The 24748-nt window shown below is 38.1% G+C and overlaps 1 protein-coding gene across 1 annotated transcript in view; it reads right to left on the bottom strand.

Moving 5' to 3' along the window:
- Positions 1 to 23554, bottom strand: part of CDK13 (cyclin-dependent kinase 13) — a gene marked incomplete at its 5' end in the record, with an annotated part of 42243 nt that extends 18689 nt beyond the window's left edge. Inside the window, 6 exons of the mRNA XM_009709492.1 lie at positions 7065 to 7235; positions 9215 to 9354; positions 9633 to 9800; positions 13453 to 14058; positions 22843 to 22901; positions 23341 to 23554. Coding sequence (XP_009707794.1) covers positions 7065 to 7235; positions 9215 to 9354; positions 9633 to 9800; positions 13453 to 14058; positions 22843 to 22901; positions 23341 to 23554 — 1358 coding nt within the window. The remainder of the gene's footprint in view (positions 1 to 7064; positions 7236 to 9214; positions 9355 to 9632; positions 9801 to 13452; positions 14059 to 22842; positions 22902 to 23340) is intronic.
- Between the last annotated feature and the right edge of the window lie 1194 nt (positions 23555 to 24748).

Genomic DNA, 24748 nt, shown 5'->3' with positions numbered 1-24748 from the left:
TGTGTAGTGAAAACAGCTCAACAGTGTCTTCTTGTTCATATACAAAGTAGGCTCCATGCCTTCAGCAATTTCCCACTCTGCCACTGGCTCCTGGGATTTTTCACCTCTATTTATAACCAGCAATCACAATCGGTACCCTCATGGAAGAAGGAAAGCTGACAACAGTGGAGACAATTCATAAATAAAACAGAGTAGTACCTGGGAGATGACATTATTTATATTCTCTGCAACTCTCATTAAGAAACATACACTAGAACAGTATAAACAATAAATGTTCCTTGCGTATCAGAGCAAGAGCAAATGCATGGGTCCATTACGCTTGTGCCATTACTACCTATTTACCATCTACATATGACACAACGTTAGAATTGGTTTTAAAAAGACAAACTGTCAAAGCTGAATCTTCTTCATTGGTTATGAGAAACTATTAAAATTAGTCTACTAGCCTTGGCAGTCTAATCATTAAAACCTGATTTTCAGTATTCTCAAACCATATTTGGAAGTGACTGTAGCTGCAAAAAAGGTATCAAGCAAACTGAAGTGAAACTTCTGTTAGTTTATTTCTAGACAGCCATGGTGCCATTTTCTGATAGGGATCTACTGTTTCGGTCAACAACACAGCTACGTTATTCCACTTGATCATTTCAGATTTCCACTGCTCTTCATCAGATTGGAGGATCTAATCCTTTGTAACAGGGAAAGAAGCTACAGATATTCAGGAAGAAGAAAACAGTCATGGAAGACTTCACAAGTGAACTATGCACAGGCAGAAGTCTGCATACTACAGCAGTCTGAGTTGGGAGTTCACAGCATCCTTTAGTTCAACCAAAACAAATGCCGCACAAATATCCATTTCTCAAAAAGGAAAACAACAGAAAAAAATAATCATCCTTTCCTTTGAGGCCAAGACACTCAATAACTTGGAAGTTATGTTTTAAAATGACCCTTCGTTTCATGCTAGCTTTGCCCAATATCCACATTTCTGGAAGCAGTGTGATAAAAATGCCTAAAGCTCTATTACAGTAAAGCACATGCAATTCAAACGAACCCAGAATGACTTACTTGACTTGAACATTACTCATCTTACTGCTGCTGTGTTAAAGACCTGCACTTGCCCAGAAGTAAGTACCTGTGGGGTGGGAGGCTGCCTACAGTCCATTTCCACATGGTGCAACAAAGCACTAACAGGGAGTTTATGTCTTGGGTGTCTCATTTCCTTTGCTAATAACCACACAGCTCATCTCCATTCCTTCATCTACTGAGATAATAAGAAACCTTAATGTCACTGCATGTTGAGGGAGCAGCAGCTGGAACAGCTGAAGAGTAGTAGTATTACCACCTCCTGAATATGGGATAAGAGAGAGCAGCTGAATCTATTAGGGAGGTACACAATAAATAAAGGAGATTCACATGGATGGAAACAATCCTCGCCTTACTCCTTTTGTTTGCATTTAGAAAAATTCATCTTTTTGACCATTTTGTCAGTTAAGATTGCTAAGGGTCAGAAAGTGAGATACCGGTTTAAAACAATTAAAGGATTAACACATCTCCTCCTCCTGTTCATATATTTCAAGTCATGGAGCTCTAAAAGTTTTCTTAACCAAAACACAAAACAAGCTGGGGTATAATGCTGTAAAGCTATGCATACAAAATGGATAACTCAACAAAACACGGCATTGATGATCTGTAATAAACAAAGGATTTTCCGAGGGGCCAAAAAACCTAACAAAACATACTTTGCATTTTCGTGACACAGGCAGACTCTGGATTTTTTTGGACTGTCATCAAATCACACAGATCCAACAAAGCAGGACATCAAGTTATGCATTTGTTCCTCAAGTAAGACACAAGAGCTTCAGGCTGGGCCAGGCCAGGCAGAGAGGGAGGGAGCAGCAGGGGAGAATGATCCAAAAGCCTACACAGATGCCAGCTTTTAAGCAAATATTTTCCAAATGTAATTTCATATGGAAGGTGTTTGGGATTTCTCAAATTATCTGATTAAATACAGATCAGAGGAACCGGGAGACCAGAAGTGCCTTATTATGTGCAAATTTTAATTCAATCCTTGTATAAATGCACTACAATAGTATCTCAAAATACAAAAATACTAAAAAAAACCCAAAACCAAACTCCTGCCTCATTCAGTGCATGGTATGTACAATGCTGAGTTGCTGAACAGGTTTTCAACATTTTGTTCTATGCTTACTGTTCAGAATGAGACTCCATCAGATTTTCATTTCACTAATAAGCCTCCTCAGCTTCTTCTATGCAATACACAGATTATTTCTTTTTTCCCCTTGATTGATTAAAGTTAATTGGATTCTATTTACACTTCCATTTCCTTAACATTTTTCCTCCAGTACTCATGATACACTATATTCCCAGACAGCTTTAAACAGAATTTTATCAATCAGAGCTTGAAAAGTAAAGAAGAAATTGTCCAGCAATCCTTTGAAGTTCCTTACATATACATTCTTTAAAGTCCATGGAAACATGTTCCGAAATAGGTATACCAGCCAAGGGCATACAGAAGCCATGAGAGTAAATGCTGTCCTTGTTTCATCACATACTACAGGGAAATAAGAAACTGAACAAAAATCTTAAAGCGGAGGAAAAGTAAACCAAACATAACAGAAATCTTTGATTAATAATCAAGGATTTTTTCTCATTTTGCCACAACAGGGATCAAGTTGAAAAGCCACACAATTAGGTCTGCATTCATTCCAGCCCAGTGTCCAGTACAGCACACACAAACAGGGAGCACCACTCAAGCAGTCACACTATTCCTGGTTAACTTAGATGTAGCATGAGAACTACTTGGGTAAGAAGTTTCTATCAGCTATTTCGGGAGCAGCACAGCAAGCTGTAGATCATTAGAGGTTTCCGAAATTCAGATCAGTTTGGTTTTACTCAGCTTCCCAGGAAACCCACATAAAGCTAGCTACAATACAAGTAGGGAAGGAAGCTTGTAGTGAAATACTCTCGGAAGACTACATGATTGCTGTCACAGAGTCCTTCCAAACCACAAGCTTTCAGACAAGACCAAGTACTCCTTGACGGCTGTGAGAAAGTAACCTGTTAGTCATATGACAATGTACCACAGTCAGTGTCCTTTTGACACGTGTGCTACAGTACTGTAGAGATAAATACAGACTTGGTGCCTAAAAAGGTTTGTTAATTTGTACTGCAAACCAATTCAAAATTTAATCTAAAGTAAACTCAGAGCTTAAAATGGATTACAGAAACACACACGCGCAATCCAAACAGATAATTCACACACACAAAAAACCACAAACCCCAAGCTGCGATGTCAACCAGATCTTTTTTATTGGTCTCCCATGCAAAGTTTTACATCCTCCCTCAGGTTAGCAATTAAAAATGCCTCTTCCAGTCAAAAGGGGGAAGAGATGTCAGTCAGTACATCTACTGGTTTTACATTCACAGCAACAAAAGCTAAGTCAGGCACTCTCCAAGTGTTGAGTAAAAAGTTCATGGCAGTCCCACAGCTAGACTGTTGAGCACTTGCAAACAGCTTCTACCTGATAAAGAGGCAACTGAGAAGTGAAGGACCATCTCAGGTGCCCAAGGAAAAAAAAAGAGAAATACCCAAGTCATATAAATGACAGACTTACTGAGAAAACAAACCAGACCCGACAAAAGCTTGAACAAAGAAGGGCCTTTTTGCCAATGATTCACTTTATAACCAATGAAGTGGCTGAACTAAGCTAGCTTATGAGGTGTATAGATTTGAACATACCTAGGAAATAGCTCTTTGTTTTCAACTTCTGTTTTAAATCTTGTTTTCTTCAATTACGATAGCACAGGGAACATCACACAAACTTTCTCAGACAAAAGGAAAAATGAAGGCAACTTTAGTTGCCAGCAGACTTAGATCATAAGCACCAACAGCATGAGGCTGCTTCTGCTACTGTCGAAGACTGACACTCGCAATTGCTCCTGCACTAGCTCACTAAAAGAAAACATTTTCAACAAAAATAACCAGAGATCTGAAATTTTTGGAAAATACTGAATGGCAACTGTAGTTCATCGGTGCTATCAAGTCAAATGAGGCTTTATATCCTGAGAGCAGCAGAGAAGGTTTTTAAAAAAAAAATAAATTTGCTGAACATACTGTTAAGTCAGCTGTTATGCAGATATACACACAAAATAGAATACAAACTATGAGTCCTGTGTTCCCACCCCTAAGTTTGTGCGTTCACTTATCTCCCTCTGAAAGACAGATTGGGAAGAAAAGCCTACACAAGAAACACACAAATGGACACTCCTTCTCGCCACACCCAACATACATGTTTTACCTGGCAGGATGCGCCTCCCAGTCAAGATGTTACGTTACCAGTTTGTAATCAGTAATGCTGTTCTCCAACTTTATCATCACATATGTCTCATGCATAATGAAGACTGCAAAGTTAAAAACTTCAGATCTTCAGTATAGCAGACCCACCTATCACCCACTCAGCGGTGTACGTGCCCAACCTATGCAATTTTGCTGTCTGATGTGCTGTATCTCTCCGCTGATAGAAATACACTTACAACAGTTGTAACACACTGCTCCAATGTGTTACATTTCTTTTTCTAATGGTTGGTCTAGAAAGAATAAAACCAATTCTACCTATTAAAGCTGTTCCAATCGCTAAACTTACACCCCAAACTGGCCAGGATAAAACACAGATATACTTTTCTTCCATTTTCTTTAAAAGTAAAATGCTGTTGAAAATATTGAGACAAGTCAGATACTCAAAAGTTTGGAAGGCATAGGACTATGTCACTTAAAAACAGGTAACACAGCCCACAGTATCAGGACAAAGCTGTTTAAGCCAAGCCATTGCTGGTTTGCAGGCCAATGTTAGTATCTTAAAGGGCATCCTTAAAACAAGTACTGTACAAAGCGTGCCCAACGTTTACATAATCGTCAGAAAACTGAATTTGTTGCATTTTAAACTACTGAGATCCAATTAAAAAAAAAAACCACCTTAAGTGAGTAAGCAGACAAGTAATAGGCCAGGAAATGACAGTCAGCCTTCTCGGACACAAAATTAACTTTACTCATATCAACTAGAAGAACATGTGCTGGCAGAAACGTTCTCATTCCCTACTTTTACAAATGGGTATCAGCAGGGTTTTGTAAGAGTTATATTCCAAACCTAAGATAAGCATATAACATACATTAAGCATAAGCATGTTCATCAAAGGGCATTTGTTTCTGCTGTAAGCTCTGCCTGAGAAAGACATCACTACCACTTTTATCATGGTTCCTTCTTAAGCCAAGTAGCCTACTTTTGTGTTTGCAATGGTTTACTGAGAAAATGACCAAACTTCCTCTCACTTGCATTCGTTCACTGCATACACTACAATTTGGCCATGTCTCAGCTATAAATGCCCATCTCACAATGAACTACTCATTAGAGAAATACAGAATGCAGTGCTGGGGGGGCAGGGAAAAGAACAACTTCCATCTTTTCACAGACAAATGGTAATAGCGCAGTCTCATTATTATGCTAATGCTTTCAAGAGACTATCAGAAAGCAATTTTATTTTAGCATCTCCAGAGAAGCCCCTTCCCTTGCAAATTTTCTGAAAATGTTATTGTTTTAATAGGTTGTTAAATAAGAATGAGAAATTAAATTGAAAGCAGTATCAAAAGCACAAATACAGACCTAGACAAAAAAAATACTTTTGAAATTAATGAGACATACAGTTTGACGCACACCAAAAGAAATTTACAATTCAATCCTGGATGTGGCACCAAACAGAAATGGAGAAAATTAATTAATGAGTCACTAAGTATTAAGTCAAGGCTCAGTGTGGTCCCATTAGCCAAGTAGGTTAGACCTAATTAAAACTCAGTACAAGATTCACATGAAAAGCCTAAACTGGCTGTTGCAGACTGTCAGGATTCAGAGTGGGTGCTGACCGCTGAACCTGCACATATCTAGAGAAACTCTTTTGTTAGATGCTTCCTACTTTTAAACACAATTTAAAAAGCGTGTCAGTACTGTAGAGCCTTCAAGGTATTACACTTTCTAAAGATGCTAGAAAAAAAACCTCAAACTAATTCCTGATTAATTTTGACAGCCATCTTCTGACTCATCACAATGTCACCTAGTGTTTCTGCTGGCTATGCAGCACATAAGCATGTTCTACCCACACTGGTGCTGGGCATGCGGTACAGAAACTCAGGGAGGGAAAGTAGGGAAGAAGCAGAGGTACCAAATTCTAAATACCCTCCTCAGCCAAACCATGTATCAAATTGCCCCCAGGACCCTAAAATACCCCAAAATGATAGGTTTATAAGACTTGGACCTACAAGGGAACGGCCTCCAAAGACAAAACGACCACTCCAATATCAAAAGTGCCAAGCAACAGCACTGCATGATTTCCACTGTCTGATTGACTCTCTAGGCGAAGGAGGTTGCAGTAACTCAAAACAAGCCAGACTTAACACTGAAGGAACCAAAAGAGTAAAAGTCTGCGTGCCTTCTACTTGGGGAAAAACACCATCACCACACAAACCCTGATTTTCATTCTTTTCATTTATCCTTCTTCTAGCCTTCAAGACACACATGCCCAATGACAAAAAAAGTAACTGAAGTAACTGAAAAAAGCACAATTCCAATAAAACCAAGGCCTACTATGAAAAACACCTCTTCAGCATTAAGATTACAATACTCTAAAGGATATGAGAAAATATGACGAGGAAAATAAAAGGCTAAAAAAGCTCACAATTAAGAGCTTCCTATTGTTTCTGACCTCCCTAATCCATGAGTGTCAAGGAGTCAAACATCCACTCCTCTCCAGCAAAACTGGAACCAAGCAATACATTTTTTTTATCCCACAAAATATTCGCAAAAATGTTTCTATGAGCAAAAGGTATAACTGAGTTAACTAAGACTTCTATTAGTAATCAAATCAAAATTAAAATCTCTTGTCAAGCATCACCATTTGCAAACATATTTTTTAATGAAGCTTAACTTCAAATCCAGCATAGCAGACTACCGTATTAAGAACAGGACCAGAAAGAGCTACTGCTGTGACAGCGTACATACCTTTGTCCTTCTTGAAGTCCAAAGCATCTTCCTTATCTGTCACTATTTCCTTCATGTTGATAATGCTTTGGTGATTAAGCTGTCGAAGAATCTTAATCTCCCGAATAGCTGTAATTGGAAACCCTTCCTTTTCGTTATCCAGACGTACTTTCTTTAGTGCCACCATTTCCCCTAAGAGAAAATTTAAATGAAAAGCATTAACATTGGCAACCAAACTATGGGATTTAGTATTGGGTTTGTTCAGGTTTTTTTAAATCCTTCCCATTTGTTACTATTTCTGAACGGATGAACATTTTGATGTTTGCACCAAACGCTTTGCTGAATGGAAACAGAATTAACCATTGTTGGGAGGCAAAACGATAAATGAGAATTCTCAGTTGCCCACTGTAAGGCCTGTCTTCTTCCTCCTGCATACCTCACTCACCTCTGTCCTGATATTCCACACCAGGTCTATCAATAAACCCCCATATGAGAGTGATTATTAACAGCAGCTTTACAGACAAAGGCCTATGTCTGCTCTGGATTTCTTATTACTACATCACCACAGCTCAGAAATACTACATATATATATAGCCAGAAATATGGCACAGTTCAAGATATGAGGCAGATGACTAAAGAGTTCTCAAATTCATCAGTATACTTTCTACAAGCAGAAGTGCCACTGCCGTGTTTACAGAGAGGAAAAATTTTCCTTATCATTTTACTGCACACTGTGCTGAATGAAACTGGATTCTTCAAAATGGCAGGAGCATGATCTACTCATGATGGAGGATATCTAAAGACTGCATGCCAGCTCAATCATTCTGTTCTTGAAAGTTTATTGCTGTGTCTGGGAAGTTTATTGACAGCACAGATATTTTTCTTAGCTCTAAAAAGGACTTAACCTACACCAGCATAAATGATACACACACAATAGATCACATGCCAGCATGACACAACATCCACCTGCTTTGAAGGTGGTTATGAGGTATCTCAAAGGCCATAATGCCACTCTTTGCACAGGATTTGGGTCCAAAGCTAACAGAAGGTTTGCTAAAACTGTATGGACCCGTTCAATACAGAGAGCAACAACAACTACTGGAGGTTAAGAAATGACTGCCGCACACAAATAACCTGTAGCTTGCCAAAGAGGCAATATGGTTATGATAGGATTAAAAAGTTAAATGTGCGAAGAACGGAATCCCAGAAGAGCAGGAAGAAGCTCCTAACAACGATTTGCAACAGTTCCCAAGGTAGAGGTAAAAAATAAAAACTGTGACAGTTCACCCAAAGAACTAAAGTTTGCAAACTGAGACAAGCACAGGTGAAGAATGAAGAAGGAACTATAATTACGCTGCCCATTCTTCTGGGGATCAGAAAGAAGAAACTGAGGCTGGTGTGTGATCCTACATGATTCAGTTACTGCTGAAGTAGAAAATTATCCAGCATTCAAAGCATGCACAAATAAGCCAGAAGGGCAAGCAGACACAGAAAGAACTACGAAGAATTGAACATAAACCAATCAAGCACCATACAGCACATATGAAGAACCAACTTCAATGCATTATGTATTTAGAAGTAGTGACAACACTCTTACGTATCAGTGGTGACTGCTTGTTCATTTGAGCAATAGTTTAACATGAAATTTTAAAATTACGTCACTCTTGTAAAGTTAGTTATACTGCAAGAAAAATATCCAATATGCAACACTTCAGGGCTGTGTTGCTCAGAGGCAGATTCTCTTCCTCCTATCAGCCAGTGACTATTGGAGTATGAAGAAGAAAAATGGCTAAATCTCATGCATAGTTTCTTTCACCCTTACATCCCTTTACAAACTTCATTACTCTTTGTCCAACTGTCCAGCTGAGAGTATTCACCCTCTCTTCTTTACTAGTGCAATTGTGTACAGACAGTCAAAACTCAAGAAATAAGAATTAGAAATTAAGACTATTCAGCTTGCATTCAGCTACAACTTCACAGATAAATAATTCTCCAAGACAGCAAAAGAATTTCCGATTTAGACAAATGCTAGATTTAAAACTAAACAAAGAAACCAACAACTAAAAACTTTCCAAGCATTAGAGGGAAGAATACAATTTTTACTCAAAACAAAACCAAAATATCCTCTGCACTTTAGAATTGCAGGATTACATTTACTTTTTTGAACTTACCTGTGTCTTTATCTCTGGCTTTGTAAACTTGCCCATAAGTGCCTTCACCAATAATACCAATGATATCAAATTTATCCACACAGCGCTTTCCCCAGTCTATTTCTTTTTCTTTTGTTTCACCATGTCGTGGTCCACATATTCTAGAAAACAAGCATTTCTAAGAATACAGCTAATATATCTAATGATTGTCTTAACTTTGAAAAAAAAAAACCCAACACTAAATATTTATGAGGTATTATTAGATAACTGGTTTACTACCATAAAGTGGCAATAAATCATGCAGTTTGATTCAAGTTTTATTAATATTAAAAAAAGTCATCAAAAAGCAGAATTCTTTCAAAAAGAATATATTTTAAAGAAACTATTATTAATTCTACTTGCTTGCTAGGCTTTAAAAAAAAAAGTCTAATAAACATACTTTGGTCTTCTCTTGCTGTGTAGCTGAACTGCTGGTTTCTTTTCTTCGGGACTTTTGGATAAGTCAGCTCCTCCAGGCAACTCGGGTGGAAGCGGTAAGTCTGCAAGCAGATGGCGAAGTTTCTTTTCTGCTTCTTTAACCGACTTCACTGAAAGATTCTCTCGCAAACTATTAAAAAAGACACAATTTTGCTAATAAGTTGAATACAGCAGAATGATATTAACATACAAAAAAGAAAACCTATTGGAATTACTTTTTAAAAATACTTTCTCGGCTGTCAATGTATCAACATTTGAAATCTCTGCTCTTAGTATCTGCAGGACTTTGATTTATGCTTCACAAATAGCTGTCTGGAAGATGCACAGCTAACTACCAAAATTCTACAGAAACTATGAATCAGATCTTTCCGGTGAAAGCTGAGCTTAGATGACACAGCAAGCCTTACCAGGCCAGACTTCTGCCACACAAGCTTCCTCCCAAGCTTACAGCCTAGGCTATTAAGAATATTTAGAGCTCAGGTGCTGTCAGACATCACAAGTGTAGTGGTAAAATCTGAACTCTGACTGACTTCTCATATAAAAGAGATGATTATCCTAATCCGGTTCTCTCTAAAGTTGGTCTCCCAAGATAATGAGCTTCGTGGTTACAGTAGCACTGCAGGGCATTATGAGGCAGTCCACACCACCTCATTTACAGATTGCAATCTCATACATTTGCTGAAACACTCCAGATTCAACACGTTTCTAGTGATCAGCATGCAACTCAAGTAAAAAAAAAAATCAGATTAAAAAAACGACTAAACATTTTTCTGCCATGGGTTACTGATACCTGACCATTTTTTAATCATCAGCCATAATTAGGTAACAGATCCTGACAGTTAATCTCTGTCTTGAGAAAAACCCCCAAACACATGTACAGCAATATATTCCTTTAACAATTACTATATGCAATAATTCCAGAGATGCTCTTCCCATTCTAATGAGGAAATTCTGAAAACATCATACTTGCTGCAGGATTATTGTGGGTTTTTTTCGAACATTTTGCCAGGACTTCCTTTAGTTTAACAGATTTCTGCTGCTACTGCATATCCAGCAATTTTAAAGCCATGACCACCTCTAAAGTTTATATAATTACATAACTGTCTTCCCCCCACAGGACTCCTATACAGTATTCCCCCTTTAAATTTCAAAATTTGTTGTTGCATCAAGAAAACTTTCTGTCATGCTTTGAGGTGACATTTTCCAAGACAGCTGCATTTGCCAAATTGCACTAATCTACCGTCAGCGTACTTCTCCGGGAACCTTTTCTGGAGGTTTTTCTGCAACTTCTTACCTACTTAGTTTCATAGGTAAAACAGGAGCTTCTGTAAATGGAAAGATTTTGCTATCTTCCATCATGGAGACTGCACATACTCTTTCTTACATTAACTGCAGTTAGCAATCTTTATATATTTAAATAAAGGATTCCAGTGTTTTGTGTATGGCTGTGCTTCCCATCAAAACAGAACACCTGGAAGTCTTCTACCACTTCTCAAGGAGCTACTGCTTGAATTTAAAAGCAGCACCTCAAGGAAGCATATACTGTCTTCATCACAAATATAATGGTTAACATGCTATAAAAAACAAACCACTTTTGCACAGTGCATATAATTACCGTGGTAAAGAAAAATTCTTAAATTTTGAAGTTCATATATTTGTATTTCTCTCACAATTTTGCCCCCAAACTTTCTATATTAGTGAAAGGACAATATATGAGAGGTTCTGAAACAGATTTTAAAAGTGGTACATGAGAGCAGAGGCAGCCAAGACCAGCCTTTTTTTCCAGTCTGTTAAACCACACTTGACTGACCACTAGAACAGTTTTCCCTTTCAGCTAACCTACACAGTGGTTTTACAGCACTGCTGTTCCTTTAGGTAGTTGATCTGTGGGTTTATCGGATTCGTACTGAACTTCACAACTGACACGACATTAGGAACCAGCCAGTTCTGCAGAGCACCAAGTTTTCTTCGTTGGCACAGTTTCCTCATAGTAACTCTGAGCCCCAGGTAAATACCTTTGCCCTCCTCCTCCCCGAAAAACATCGCTTATTTTTCTTTGATGACTTAAGCTTTATCATGACTTGTAATCACAACCATTCTGATCTGAAGTTTGTAACATCCTATAGGCAAAACTAAGCAATGCATAAAGGGCATTCTATTACTGGTCATTAAGCTTTCTAATGCAGCTGTTTGCAAGCATTAGCCTTTTTTTTTTTTAAAGAAGAATGAGGCCAGTGCCGATAGACCCATAGACAGAGCTTATTTCCTCTGTGCAGTTGAGCTATACTTAAAACAGGTATTACATTAAAAAACACTAATAATGAGAAGCAATTAGCCAGCTGCAAGATGAAATCTCATTTCATATCATCGCAATTAACGCTGCAATGCCAGTCATATATTTAGTTAAACTAGTTAGCCTAGTTTTTAGTCAAAACAGTAACTCTTGCTCTCCAGTAACACTGTCAGAAATCCCGTCTACCTAGAGAGGACAGCTTTGTCACAAATTTAAATGCAACCTTACATTCGCCACAGAGATGTGATTCTGAACAACTGGAATAACATTTGAGAGAGCGCTGAAGGGCAAGGAACAAGATTTCTTTTTTACTAGTAAAAAAAAAAAAACAAACAAATACCTTGTCAGGTGGTATTTATTTGCCAAGGCCTCCTGTGCATCCCATTGTTTAACATAGCATTAAATTACCAGCAAACACAAGAGAAACATTTACATCTCTAGTTATAACTACTTTTACCAATCAAAGAAACTCTACACACTTCTCAAAGGATAAGGGAAGACAGGCTAGTTTCACAGATAGGGAATACAAATAAAGTACTTCATAAGGTTTTGAATTTTTCTTCTACAGTTTCAGTTTTTACAAAGATCTATCACACTTAAATTAGTTATTACTTCAATGGTAAGAAACTCTGTTTTACTTGTTGAGAGAAGTTGATTTCTTGTATACATGCAAGAGGCATGTAACACTGTAAAAACAAAAGTAACTTTTCTCAACTTCATCCCCAAATCAAAAGAAAAACAGTAAATTACAGCTCAACAGCATAATTTCCCAATATAAATCACAGCACCTATTCTCTGTTAGGACTATGAAGAGACTTAATGCAGTCTAAACTCAGATGACACTTGCAATACAGACATGAATTTCTTCACGACTGATCAATTTTGACACTTCAAAAGTTAACACAAATAACAAGTCATGAACCTCACTTCCGTTATACATACTCAAAATAATACTGATCTCTGAGATAAATTCTCCTAAAATAATGCACAGCTATAAAAACAATTGCCTTCCAAAGAGAAGGGAATCTTTACCTCAAACCCCAGATAACTAAATAATTTTCACACGCTGCTACTGAAATCAAATTTCCCCTAGAAGTACATGTCTGCACCGAACTTGAAATCTTTAATCCTTGAATGCATCTTTGCATTAGTCTCAAAGCTATTATGTACTAGCAATTTTAAATCATCTCTTTAGTATACTTCTCATTGAAAGATTCCTCCTAGACTAAATCCTTCTCTTTTCAAGAACGACTTAAATTATTTTTACTTTATGATCAAATTCTTTCAGTTCACTAACAATCGCCATGTTAAACAACTGAAAAGCAAGAACAAACTACCTAATGCATCAGCCTGATCTAGTAAATAGGTTTATGTTTATTTTCCAAAGGAAATAATAATGATAACAATAAAAAAAAAGAACAGACAATAACAACAAAAATAATAAAAAGGAACAGACAACCCCAAAAAGTAAATTTATGTCACAACTCACCTATCAGTTTCTTTATCTTCAGGCAGCGTGGGAGGCAAAGGCAAAGGTGGCAGTGTGGAGGTTGGTAGTGCAACAATTCGCTCCTTCTCCTTGGTTACTACACTTGGTGTACTTGGTTTGCTTTTCTCTTTTACAGTGACCGGTGGCTGTTTTACAACAGTCGATTTATTCTCTTTTACCGCTGCAGGTTTCTGTTTAGTAATTTTGTCTGCAATTAAATTATTTTCCGCTTTTGCTTCAGGAAGCGAGACCTTTGCTTTTGCCTTGTCATTTTTCAAATTTGCACTGCTTGTAGGAGAAGGTGTATGCTCCGTTTTTATTTTCTTCAGGTCCTTTACATTGTTCACTTGAGGTGCGCTTACAGCAGTTTCCGTGTTTCCCTTAGTAGGTGTCGAAGTATTGGAAGCTTTTGCGCTGGCTTTGGCTGCCTCAGCAGCTCTTGCTTTTTTGTTTTTGTTCAGCTCAGCAGCCAGGCTACTCTTCAGAGTCAATGTACTAGGAGAAATACTTGAATGACGACTTCTGGATCTAGACAATCTGTGTCTGCTACGAGACCTTGAGTGCCTTGATGAATATGGACTTCTGCTTCGAGATTTTGCTGATCTCCTGTTTCAAAAAAGTAAAGGTTTATCCAGTCAAAATTTAGTCTAGTTGCTTTCCCAGTGTATCTGCTTTTTTGACAAACCTCTGTTTTTAAAGCAACCATTATCACCATGCTTACAGAATAAACAAAAGTCTATGAAATAGGAAAGATCATGCATTTAAAAAAAAAATCTATAATCAAAATTCTACACCTAAATAGGTTGTTGGAAAATGTTAGAACTTTCTTAGAGGTAGTTTCTTCCATTAAAAAACTGCAAAATGCAAGTATACCTATAAGACAGATAGGTTCCTTTTTCCTTTCAAGAAAAAGGTATTTTTTCTCCTTTCAAGAAGATCTGATCCTATGTAACTTGTGCAAACACCTTTAGTATATGCGGTATTTGAGAAAAATTCAGCTGGCTACATAACCAGAATTCAACAAAATGAAACTAATGTTACAACACGACAAGAAAAATCTAAACACAACACTGAAGCAGTAATTTTAGCAACTTCTTAAGTTTCACTTTCACAACTGTCATTAAAGTTAGTTGAAAAAAAAAATACTGAATACTAAAGGCTGCAATGTAACCAACTGAAGGACAGCAATAAATCTTAGCTTGTCTTTCCTGAAATTTAACTGTACATTTTTTCCCAAAAGAACCAAAAGTATCCAATACTTGTTACAGCTACTGATAAGCGAACATAATCCACAAGTAGGCCTATGCTATGCCTGCATCAGAATACAGAGATTAACGGGGGGGGAAAAAAAAAGAAAAGAAATCTAAGCCATCTACAAAATCATAGCAGGAAAACAACCTAGAACGAGGGCAGGGGTGGGGGGAATCTTAACAATTAGAAAAAAGCCTTTTACTGTGCAAAAATACCTTTTAATATGAATTATTTTTCATTCAATTGTTCAAAGGAATATACTAACTTGCCTGGTTGTAGTTTTGATTCAGTTCTTCATTAAAAAGCAAAAGGGAAAAAATTTAATTGAGGTCAAGGGCACAGAACAAGTAGCCTAATCCACTGCTAACACACAGAAACATTATGAAATAAATGAAATTAAATGTGAGGGGTTTAATCCATTTTACCATACTAAGAACAGCAAGGGTATTCACCAGACATGCAAGTATTTTCTTGATTAAAGTCTGACAGAAATCTGTTTTGCTCGAGTATACCACTTGAAGGGGAGGAAAAAGTATAATCAGGATTAAAAAAAAGTATTCATGAGCTGCACAAAGAAAAAAGTATCAAGCAATAGCAAAAAAAAAAGACTTCTTGGAGGCACAAGAATTTCAGAGTTCAAAAGATAACACCAGTGTATGGAGGTTGCCAAAGCAAAAAAGAACAAACACAAAACAAAAAAAAAGCCAAGTACAATCATTATGGTCAGGACAATCCACCCCTATGTCAAATTTAATTTCAGTAACAATTAAATTAATCACATTTTAATTACCAACACAAGAAACTACATTTCAATGCTTCAACTGAACAAATACTTAATATAGTACAAGAATGTTTCTATTTCGTGTGCGATATTTACTGATTTCCAAATTTACACCTTTTTTCCTGCATTATAAAAAGAACTCTTTTCAGTCTTCTTTCTAAAGCAACACAAAAAGTCATTCAGATAAAACAAGACTATGGAGAAGTGACTGAAAACAGTGTGTCGGTATGCACACTGTATACTACAGCAAAAGCTTAAAAATTCTATAGGTAAAACTGAAATTGATCCAAATGGTTAGAGACTCTTGAAAGAACGGAAAAAACAACAACAACAAAAAAATCAAACCCCAGATGAGGATAACTCTTGGAAACTAACACAGTTCAATTCTATTCCAGGAAGCAGGTTTTATAGAATTTTCTGGCATGGCAGGGTAACAATGACAGACAGTAATAATAACACCACCAATAATAATAATAATGAAGTTTTCTACACTTTTAATTAAAAGAAAAGCAAGTTGCACAATACTGTCCTCTGAATTTTCAACCAAAATTTAAGGCTTTGGTTCACTTCAGTAAAGTGATATTAATGTCCATTAAAACCCAAATACAATATAATATTGGTCAGAAAAATTCCCTTGAAAACTCGCTTCTGCTCCATTACGAATCATGCTGCTGAAGTTATTTTTCTCATTATTACTTTGGAAAGCTAAGTACTAAATCCCACAGAAAATTCTCAGAGGCTTGGCCAAACTGTAGTAAGAGTAAAAAAGTACAAAGGTCCATAATACAGAGTTAAGATGACGTAGCAGGAAGCAAAAGGAGGGCTGAGACTGTGCAGACAATACACACTCTTCGAATGCTAGGCCAGAGCTCTCCTCACCCTGTTATCTCACTTTCCGAGAGGAATTATTATCTCAAGGAGATGTATACAGCTACAGACCCGCACTGGCTGTAGAATCAGCGTAATTGTATTTCTTCACCATCAGGCACAAGCTAATAAGCCCAATTAGTCCTAAACTGACTTCTATAAATGGTGCATCGTTTGCGAGGATGTCACTGACCTGTCTTGGAAAACACTTACTTGCACGTCTTGTTCCCGGATCAGCTATTTTCAACTGACACTCGCTCCAGTTACCTGTGGAACACAACCTCCATCCCAAGGACCTCATTGCGACCTGTACTAAACTTAAAACATGCCCTAAAGGTCTCAAAATAAATTTTATTTCTTTCCTAAGTAAAATTTCTGGTTTGTTTGGGGTTTTTTGTTTGGTGTGAAAGCTGCCTGATACAAAGAAAGTAATCTCTGTCACAAACAGAAATATGGACATAATTCCACAGGCACTTGAAAAGAGAAGTAGCAGCCTAAAACACTACGGTTGCTGAGACATCATGCCTGATCATAAGACTGTTTCTGTTCTACTTTGGTTCAAAATAAAATAGGTTCATTTAGATCACTACTAAGGATGAAATGAGAAAATCTGTTCAAGTTAGTGACTACTAATCCTCACCTGATCAGCTACCATAACTTGGTGGGGAAGAGGTAGTTTGGAAAAGCCAGGGCAAAAATAACCTAAATCTTTACACTTTCTTCAAAAACTAACACGTAAGGAAGCCAAGCATTGGGAATGGCTCAATGTACATATTTTACCAACATTACTCAAGAGAGTCTGGGATATGAACATGGATTTATGCAAGTTCAGCAAAAAAAACCTCCAACCATTCTCCCAGGTTTCACACCCCAAACGACAACAGCATAACTTTCTATGTCAGAATTACATCCATGTGGGAGACAACAAATAGACATGCACACAAATGTTTAAGCTTCAGTTCCAGTACATACTACAGCCCTTAACAGCAGATCAAAATGACAGTAGCCTAGCTATGAAATATGTTGACTGAGTATAATCTCTGCACTGGTTTGATTTTTCCAAAAGTTTTTCATTATTTTATTTTACGTTAGCAAAAAAAAATAAATAAATTCTGTTGCATTACATAGCACATGTCTGTGCTATTAATAAACTAGATCTTTCTTTGGCATCCCAAAGACCTTTGCAAGAATCCCTCGCTGTACCTTGGACACGGAGCTAGACCCAAGTGTTACAGCAAACACATTAACACTTTCAACTAAACAGACAAATGTTGAATCTTAAGTAAAAGGCAGCTTTGTCAAGTGCTAGCTATTCAAGTTACAACGATAAAATCTGCTGTTTTCATAAGCCTAATGATCTTTTCAAATATTCAACTATCACTTTCTTTCATCAGCGTTAGTCCAAAAATCCCAAGAGAACCTGCCAGGCTAGACAAAACTTATGTACCAGTTTCCATCTATAAAAACGGCACAAAAGCAAAACTATGGACAGTTACAAGCTTTCCCTCAGAAGCGTATACAGAGCACAGAGTGGAGAAATATTGCCTTATACATAATAAACCCAGCCAATTCACTCTGTTCAGAACCAACACTCATTTGACATAAAAGATGAAGTCACAGCACCACAGAAATGGGCTCACACAAAAGCCAGTGCCTGCCATTTAAAAGGACACTGACATTTTACTGGGACCCTAAAAAACCACTAGGAGACATGTGAAATACACAGTACTCTCTAAATCTTCCATCAGATTTCTATTAAATGTGCATGTGTGCATACACACATATATGCCTTATCTGACAGTCATCTGTCACCATTTCGTCTTTAGTTAGCAATCTGTTTTTAACACAGTAAACAGGAACAAAAGACCAGTGGCTCCAACTGCACAGAACTGCATTGCAAACAGCAAACAAATCCAACAGAACAATCCAACCTTTTTTTTCCCCCCCAAGCCTGGAGAGGTCAGGAAGGGTACTAAACCAAAGGGTCATGTCCCAATCTCCCAAACCAAAGGCACCAGCATCTGCTGGTAACACACATGGGCAGAGACTACTAAGAAGCCACTATTTTGGGTATGTTTCCTTTGATGCTTCCTCCTATTTGCACCCAGAAGTTCTACCTCATTTATGAGTACCTTCGCCACGCTTAGCCGTTTGGAGTCTTCTATGAGCATCTTGAATTCACCTCACACAGGTCTATATCCCTACAGAAAGGGTAACGGACAGACTTCATAACATTCATAAAATCACTTCTGAATCATATACAGATTTCAATATGTTTTTATATATGCGGGGGGGGCAGAGAAAAAAAAAATCAAAATAATTTGCCTAAAAACTGTAAGTGTCAGTAGGACTAGCCTGCATTAGAACTAAAAAGTTCTAAAGCTGCTTTTTTTCTTCTCCAGAGACAGCAACAAAGGAGACAAGGAGTGCAACTAGATTAGCTGCAAAGGGAAATGGAAGTAATTACGTAATATTATGTGTAGCTATAAAATAAAACCAGAAAAAAAAAAAGTTCAAGACATTATCTACAAAACACACAGGAGAAGAGGCAGATTTAAAGAAAGTGATAGAGGAAGAAAGCACTAGCAAGGAAGTCACCCCAAAACCAAACCTCAGCACTGCTTTCCTCCATTTTTCAGAACAAAAAGAATGTTTTACCCTCCTCCTCTAAGAAATAATAATAAAAAAAAGAATAGTTGGTTTAGGTATCACAGTTCGTTCTTTCTAACATTTTTTCCCTAGCATCCTCGATTTCATAAAATAAACCAGTATTCATTTTTCCTCTGCTTAATTAATACAATGTACTTATTCACTGTATGGAAAACTACTTAAGATATCAAAGTGTTATTAGTTACAAGTTTCAAAACTGTCACAATGTTCCTCCTTCTCGCAAGGCAATATACTATTACACTTCATTGGTTAGCTTACCAATTACCAAACTGTAGATTTTTAAAGGAATTTAACAAAAAAAAGGCATCTACTGATGTAATATCACTTACATTCCCAAGCACAGAACAAAACTGTCACAATGTTCCTCCTTCTCGCAAGGCAATATACTATTACACTTCATTGGTTAGCTTACCGATTACCAACTGTAGATTTTTTTAATGAATTTAACAAAAAAAAAGGCGCTTACTGATGTAATATCACTTACATTCCCAGCACAGAATGAAAGAATTCCAAACAGTAACTTAAAACTTAAAGTGCTATATTTTACTATCTTGATATTTGAAAGCACAGAGGAAAGAAAAATACGAGTGTTACACATGCCAGATTCCCAGGAATACAGGTCTCACTCAGCCTACGTGTTTTTTTCTTGACAGGCTACTTTTCTAAGTGCCGCTTTCTTTCCCATTCCAATCCTCCCTTTATTTTAATACAAAAAAAGCATTACATTTTATTGACAAATCAGCACAGTCATGTGTTATCCTCTCACGTTTGTAAACTTGAAAACCTCTTTTCTTCTTAACCGCTTTAGGAGTGAGCTAAATCCAACATACCAGTAGCCAGCTACATGTGTTACCTAAGCGCAAACAATATCATACTCGGAATATATCAGGGCCTACGGAGTTGAAAAAGGGAACCAATTTTGTCAGTAGTTTTTTGACAAGACATAATACAAAGGGACTCGTGAGAATAAGAGTGGAAAAACAAGAAACCCAATAGCCCGAAGGAGGTTAAAACGCCGGCTGTAGCCCAGCTCTTTCATTAACTACCAGCGAAGGCTGCGCCACCGCCCAAGCATTGCCATCTTCCCCTGCGCCGTAAGGTCACTGTCTATTCGAAAAGGGAGACCTTAATTTAATCAATTGGCTTCACCGCAGATCTTCCAAGACATACATAATCACTCTCCAACATAAACCACCTTGACCAAACATTCTAGGTCATAGTATAGCTCCTCCACGTTGCACCAGCCGGCAAACACATAATTCATTTCTTTAAGCCCTAACAGTAACAGTGCTTTCTCACCCAATACCTTATTAATTAATTTTATTTATTTCCTCTAGCCCCTAGTTCAAGGTTACAGTCTAAGCAGCTCTGCAACCAACCACCTACTCAGGTGCTTTGTGCACGAAGACTACAGAACTTGCCTTACTGATTCAAACCATAAATCTTTAAAAGGGTCTCCAATACATACATCATAGGACTACCAAAAAATCCTGAACGTTAATTTTATTTCTTTCTTAAATCTGCTTTATAACCCTGTATTTTCAGATGAGAACTCTGCCTATGAAGAAATCAACTAGCAAAACGTCAAGTCAACTCAAACGCTGTATTCTAAACACATTAAAAGGTAAATTTTTCAAATGAAGTCCCTTCCCACAGTAATGAAAGCAGCAGTGCAACGAGGAAAAAGAAAGGTACATCAACATGGTTAGGCAAAAGGCAAAGTCCACTGCCAAGTAACGAAACGTAATAAATTCAGAATATGTACTACAGTGAGTGCCTCAATGCACACTGGAAAAATTAGTTGATCCAAACAGTGAAAACATACAGTTTCACATTTTAAATTCTGCAAAATACGGTTTACTAAACAAGATTAGAGAGCTTTATGTAACAAAATCTATTCTCACCAAACAAGGGGAACAAAATGTCTGAAAATCTCTCCCACTCCTTTAAGTCCAAAAGTAGCAGAATTACTGGATTCAAAGTTATTTTTATATCAGTGTATGAAACCATGTCTTCTCCACGAAGTAAGCATTTACTGGCTGAATATGTATTTTACCATTTTCCCTATGTTTGTTTTGGTTTTGCACATAAATGATCCATATTTCGCAGAGCCTCACTACTACAGACTAGCTACTACTACTGCAGCTACAGCTAGAGAATGAGATGGCTCTGTAGTACCAACAAGAAATCTTGTATTTTTCCTACAGGCAACATCCATGCACACAGTAGTACTATGCTAGTAGTGCCCCACCCACTTACTTTTATCTAGGCAGATGGGTAGGTGTATCCAAATTTGGAAAAATGTGATTACTCATCTATACAGCTAACTGAATTAAATGTGTGATCACATAACATATGACCTGACTGAAGTTACGAAAAATAGTTTCCAAAGAGAGACTGTGTCTGCTTATTTTATCAAGCTTGGGGTCTTCTTTTTTTACCCCCCCTTCTTTTTTTCTTGTGAATTTTTTTTTTAATCCAGTCAGCTTATCAGTAGAGCAATAAATAGCTCATACTTTTGGTATTATGGAAGAATTTCCATTTTGAAAATGTGCATGTGCTACTCTAGAACAGCTGTGTTACCATCCACAAGAAAATACAGTCATACAAATCCACCAGTAGCAAGTAAAGGAGTCTTGTCCGCCAAGTGGAAACGGCTCAAACAATCACTCTGCCCAAAACAGAGACATTTACTGCTATTATAATGGAAAAGCCAATTCGTCTACCATTCAAAGAGAATTTTCCACGTATGCAAAGCGTATCTAGCGTCTTTGCTTCGCTTCAGAACCCACATCCAGGCAACACCACCGAAAGACGGCAGTCCGAGTCACTACTGCAATTCAAAACTTGTAACTCACAGCAACTGTGCCGTCACCGCTGCTTGAGAAAACCAGGGATTTGGATGAGCGAAGCTGACTTCACTTGTTTCTCTTCAACTGTTTACTAGAAGTTTCTCCCTAAGCAGCTCAGAGCCCTAGATGAAAAACTCAGCAGACACAGAAGCTTTCCAAGCGTGCTAGAACCACTTCATTCCTATTTCCTACATACCCAAATAACTAAATAATTTATATAACATTACAGAAGACACATATATGAGATATAGAACGAAAAGAGCAAAAAGACTTGCAGCCTGGAACGCTCAGTCACACACAAAGTTCTTACTGTCTTGACACCATTACAGCTGGATACAAGCCCAGAATTAAGTCTTTAAATCATCCAGATGAAGAAGACAGGTGCTGTAAGAAGCTGTTGCCTTCATGAAACCGTAATATTCTACCAAGTCTAATGCCACCATACCATTATCTAAGCAGCACAGCAAAAACTTTCAGCATTTTTGGCACAGTACCACAGAGTCAAGCAGAAAAAGCGATTATGAGACAGTTTTGAACGGCTAAAACAATCGTACAAATACCTTCCGTCTTTATTTCCCCACCGCAATACATATAATGCGTAATTGCTGTATGGGAGCAAAGAAACACTAGCTTGTGTTTCCCCACACCAGGTAAACATTATGAACAACTGAGCTTATCTCCACACTTCTGGTTACTCCTGTTTTCTGTGAAAATGACATTTTTACAATGAATGTCACATTAGGACAGACCTACCCTGCTTTCTACATATAGCAACCTCTTCTTTTCACTCGGCCATTCCAATCCCTCTCCAGTAAACTGGACAATCTGCATTTGTTAACAATGCAATTTATCTGTATGCAGCTAAAGACGGGATGCAAATTACAGTTTAACTGGAGGAAGGAAGGCCTGAAGTCACAAAGCTAACTCCTAGGAGCGGATCTGCAGCTCAAGGAAGATTTACACACTTACCACAGAGACAATACAAAAATCAAGAGATTTAAACTCTCATGCTTCAAATCGCAGGTCCACTACCAACAGAAAACAAACAGAAACACATCACTCCTACAAAACTTTGTTCTGCAGCTGTCCCCTATACCACACCTCCTGTACCTTCTACTACAGCCCTATCAGTCAGTGCATAAGACAGGATCCTAAATTAACTGGACCGCCAATCTAATACAGCTCTTCGTAAGTGCAAACCTAGCGTACATAATTTTGCTCATCATTACTTCGTTTTCTTATTCCAGGATATAAGCATCTACAGAAAAGAATCTGATTCCTAGAGTGTTTAAATCAAACTATGCATATTTTTTTATTCTAGTATTCAAATAATCTTGAAAGAGTATCCTTAACCCCTTGTAACAGGCTCTCACAGAACGATGATGATGACGTGTTGTTTTTCAGAGCACTCAGCGCTTTCTGCTTGAAACACCCTATTGTTCACAAAATTATTCCATACGACCATACCTTAAAACAATCACTATTTTTTTCCAAAGGCACCTTTGCGCTATCCTTCCGAACAAAGTCGGACATGGGTTTGTTACTTCGCTCTTTAAACAGCATTGGATGCCCGCCCAGGGCAGCAGACTCTACCAACAGCCAGTGAAACACAGGAACGGGTTCAGCATCTTCACCGGGTACGCCGTGGGACACCCCAAACGGCAACCGCCCCAAAGTGCTCCTTAGAAACACCAGAGGACACTTCTCAGACAACCCACCAGGTAATGCCTCGTAAGCAAAATTCTTGCCAGTGGAATGGCAAATCACCCGATAGGTTTAAAATTGAAGTCCAGACATGAATTTCAGAGAGCCTAAAAACAATGAGCCAACAATAAGATTCCAATATGGGAAACAAAACTCTCCAGTTACAAATACACACTAAGCAAATACTTTAAATTCCCAGCGGTTTTGCTGCAAGGTGAAATATTTTTAAGAGCTTTAATTCTACAACACAGTTTGTATCTGATTAGAGAGATACAGCCTATGTTTCCTCTTCATATAAAACTCAAGAAGTCACAGAAACACTGACCTTTACATTCTGAGTTCCCACTAACAGTAAGAAAATTATTTGCAAGCCCACATCAAATACATACACGTATATAACCTTACTGGGAAAAGAGCTTACATACGTTTTCATAGGTCGTGTAAAGCACAAAAGACAATTTAACAGAACTTGACACTGGCTCCTCTTCCTAGCAAAACAGAAAACCTGAGTCTTTCTATAGACCTCTAAAAAGAGCAAGGAACGCTTGTAACACAAATTGCCCGTCAGCTTGTTTGCTCTTTAGATTAGCAGGAATTAAAACGAACACAAATGTATTTAACACGCACCCTTCTATACAGGGGAACAGGATACATAAAAATGTACCTGAGAATCTCCGTGCTTTGTAAGCAAAGATTTAAAAATCAAAGTTGGTCCTTCAGAAAACCTCTCCTCTGAGAAGCACCCTCATTCAATCCCTCTCATCTGAAAACGTTCTCATACCCCTTAATATTTAAAAAGCCTTCTTCCAGTTAGGTGGTCTCCAACATAGAGAAACGAGCTGCAGAAGCGTTACAGGCACCCGCGTCTCCCTTTTTCCCCCGAGAGACAGGACAGGCAGATCTTTGTACGTGTCCCGCTCCCCTTCCCCCCACCCCAGCTTTCTGGCAGCAAGAGGGAGGGCTTTTGTTGCTTTTCTGGACGCCTCCCCGCCCTCCCCTCCGGCCCAGCCCCAGCCACGACTCCCCTCCTCCACACGCCGAGCCCCATTCCCATCCCTCCTTCCCTCCCTGGGCCCGGACTCACCGGATAACGGGGCTGTAGGGGCTCCGCGACCGACGCCAACTGCTGTAGGGGCTGGGTGACACATCCCCGCCGCGCTCGTAGGAGCTG

This window comes from Cariama cristata, unplaced genomic scaffold (genome assembly GCF_000690535.1).
Source record: "Cariama cristata isolate BGI_N322 unplaced genomic scaffold, ASM69053v1 scaffold16571, whole genome shotgun sequence".
Classification (NCBI taxonomy): Eukaryota; Metazoa; Chordata; class Aves; order Cariamiformes; family Cariamidae; genus Cariama; species Cariama cristata.
This window is presented reverse-complemented; position numbering and strand designations above follow the sequence as displayed.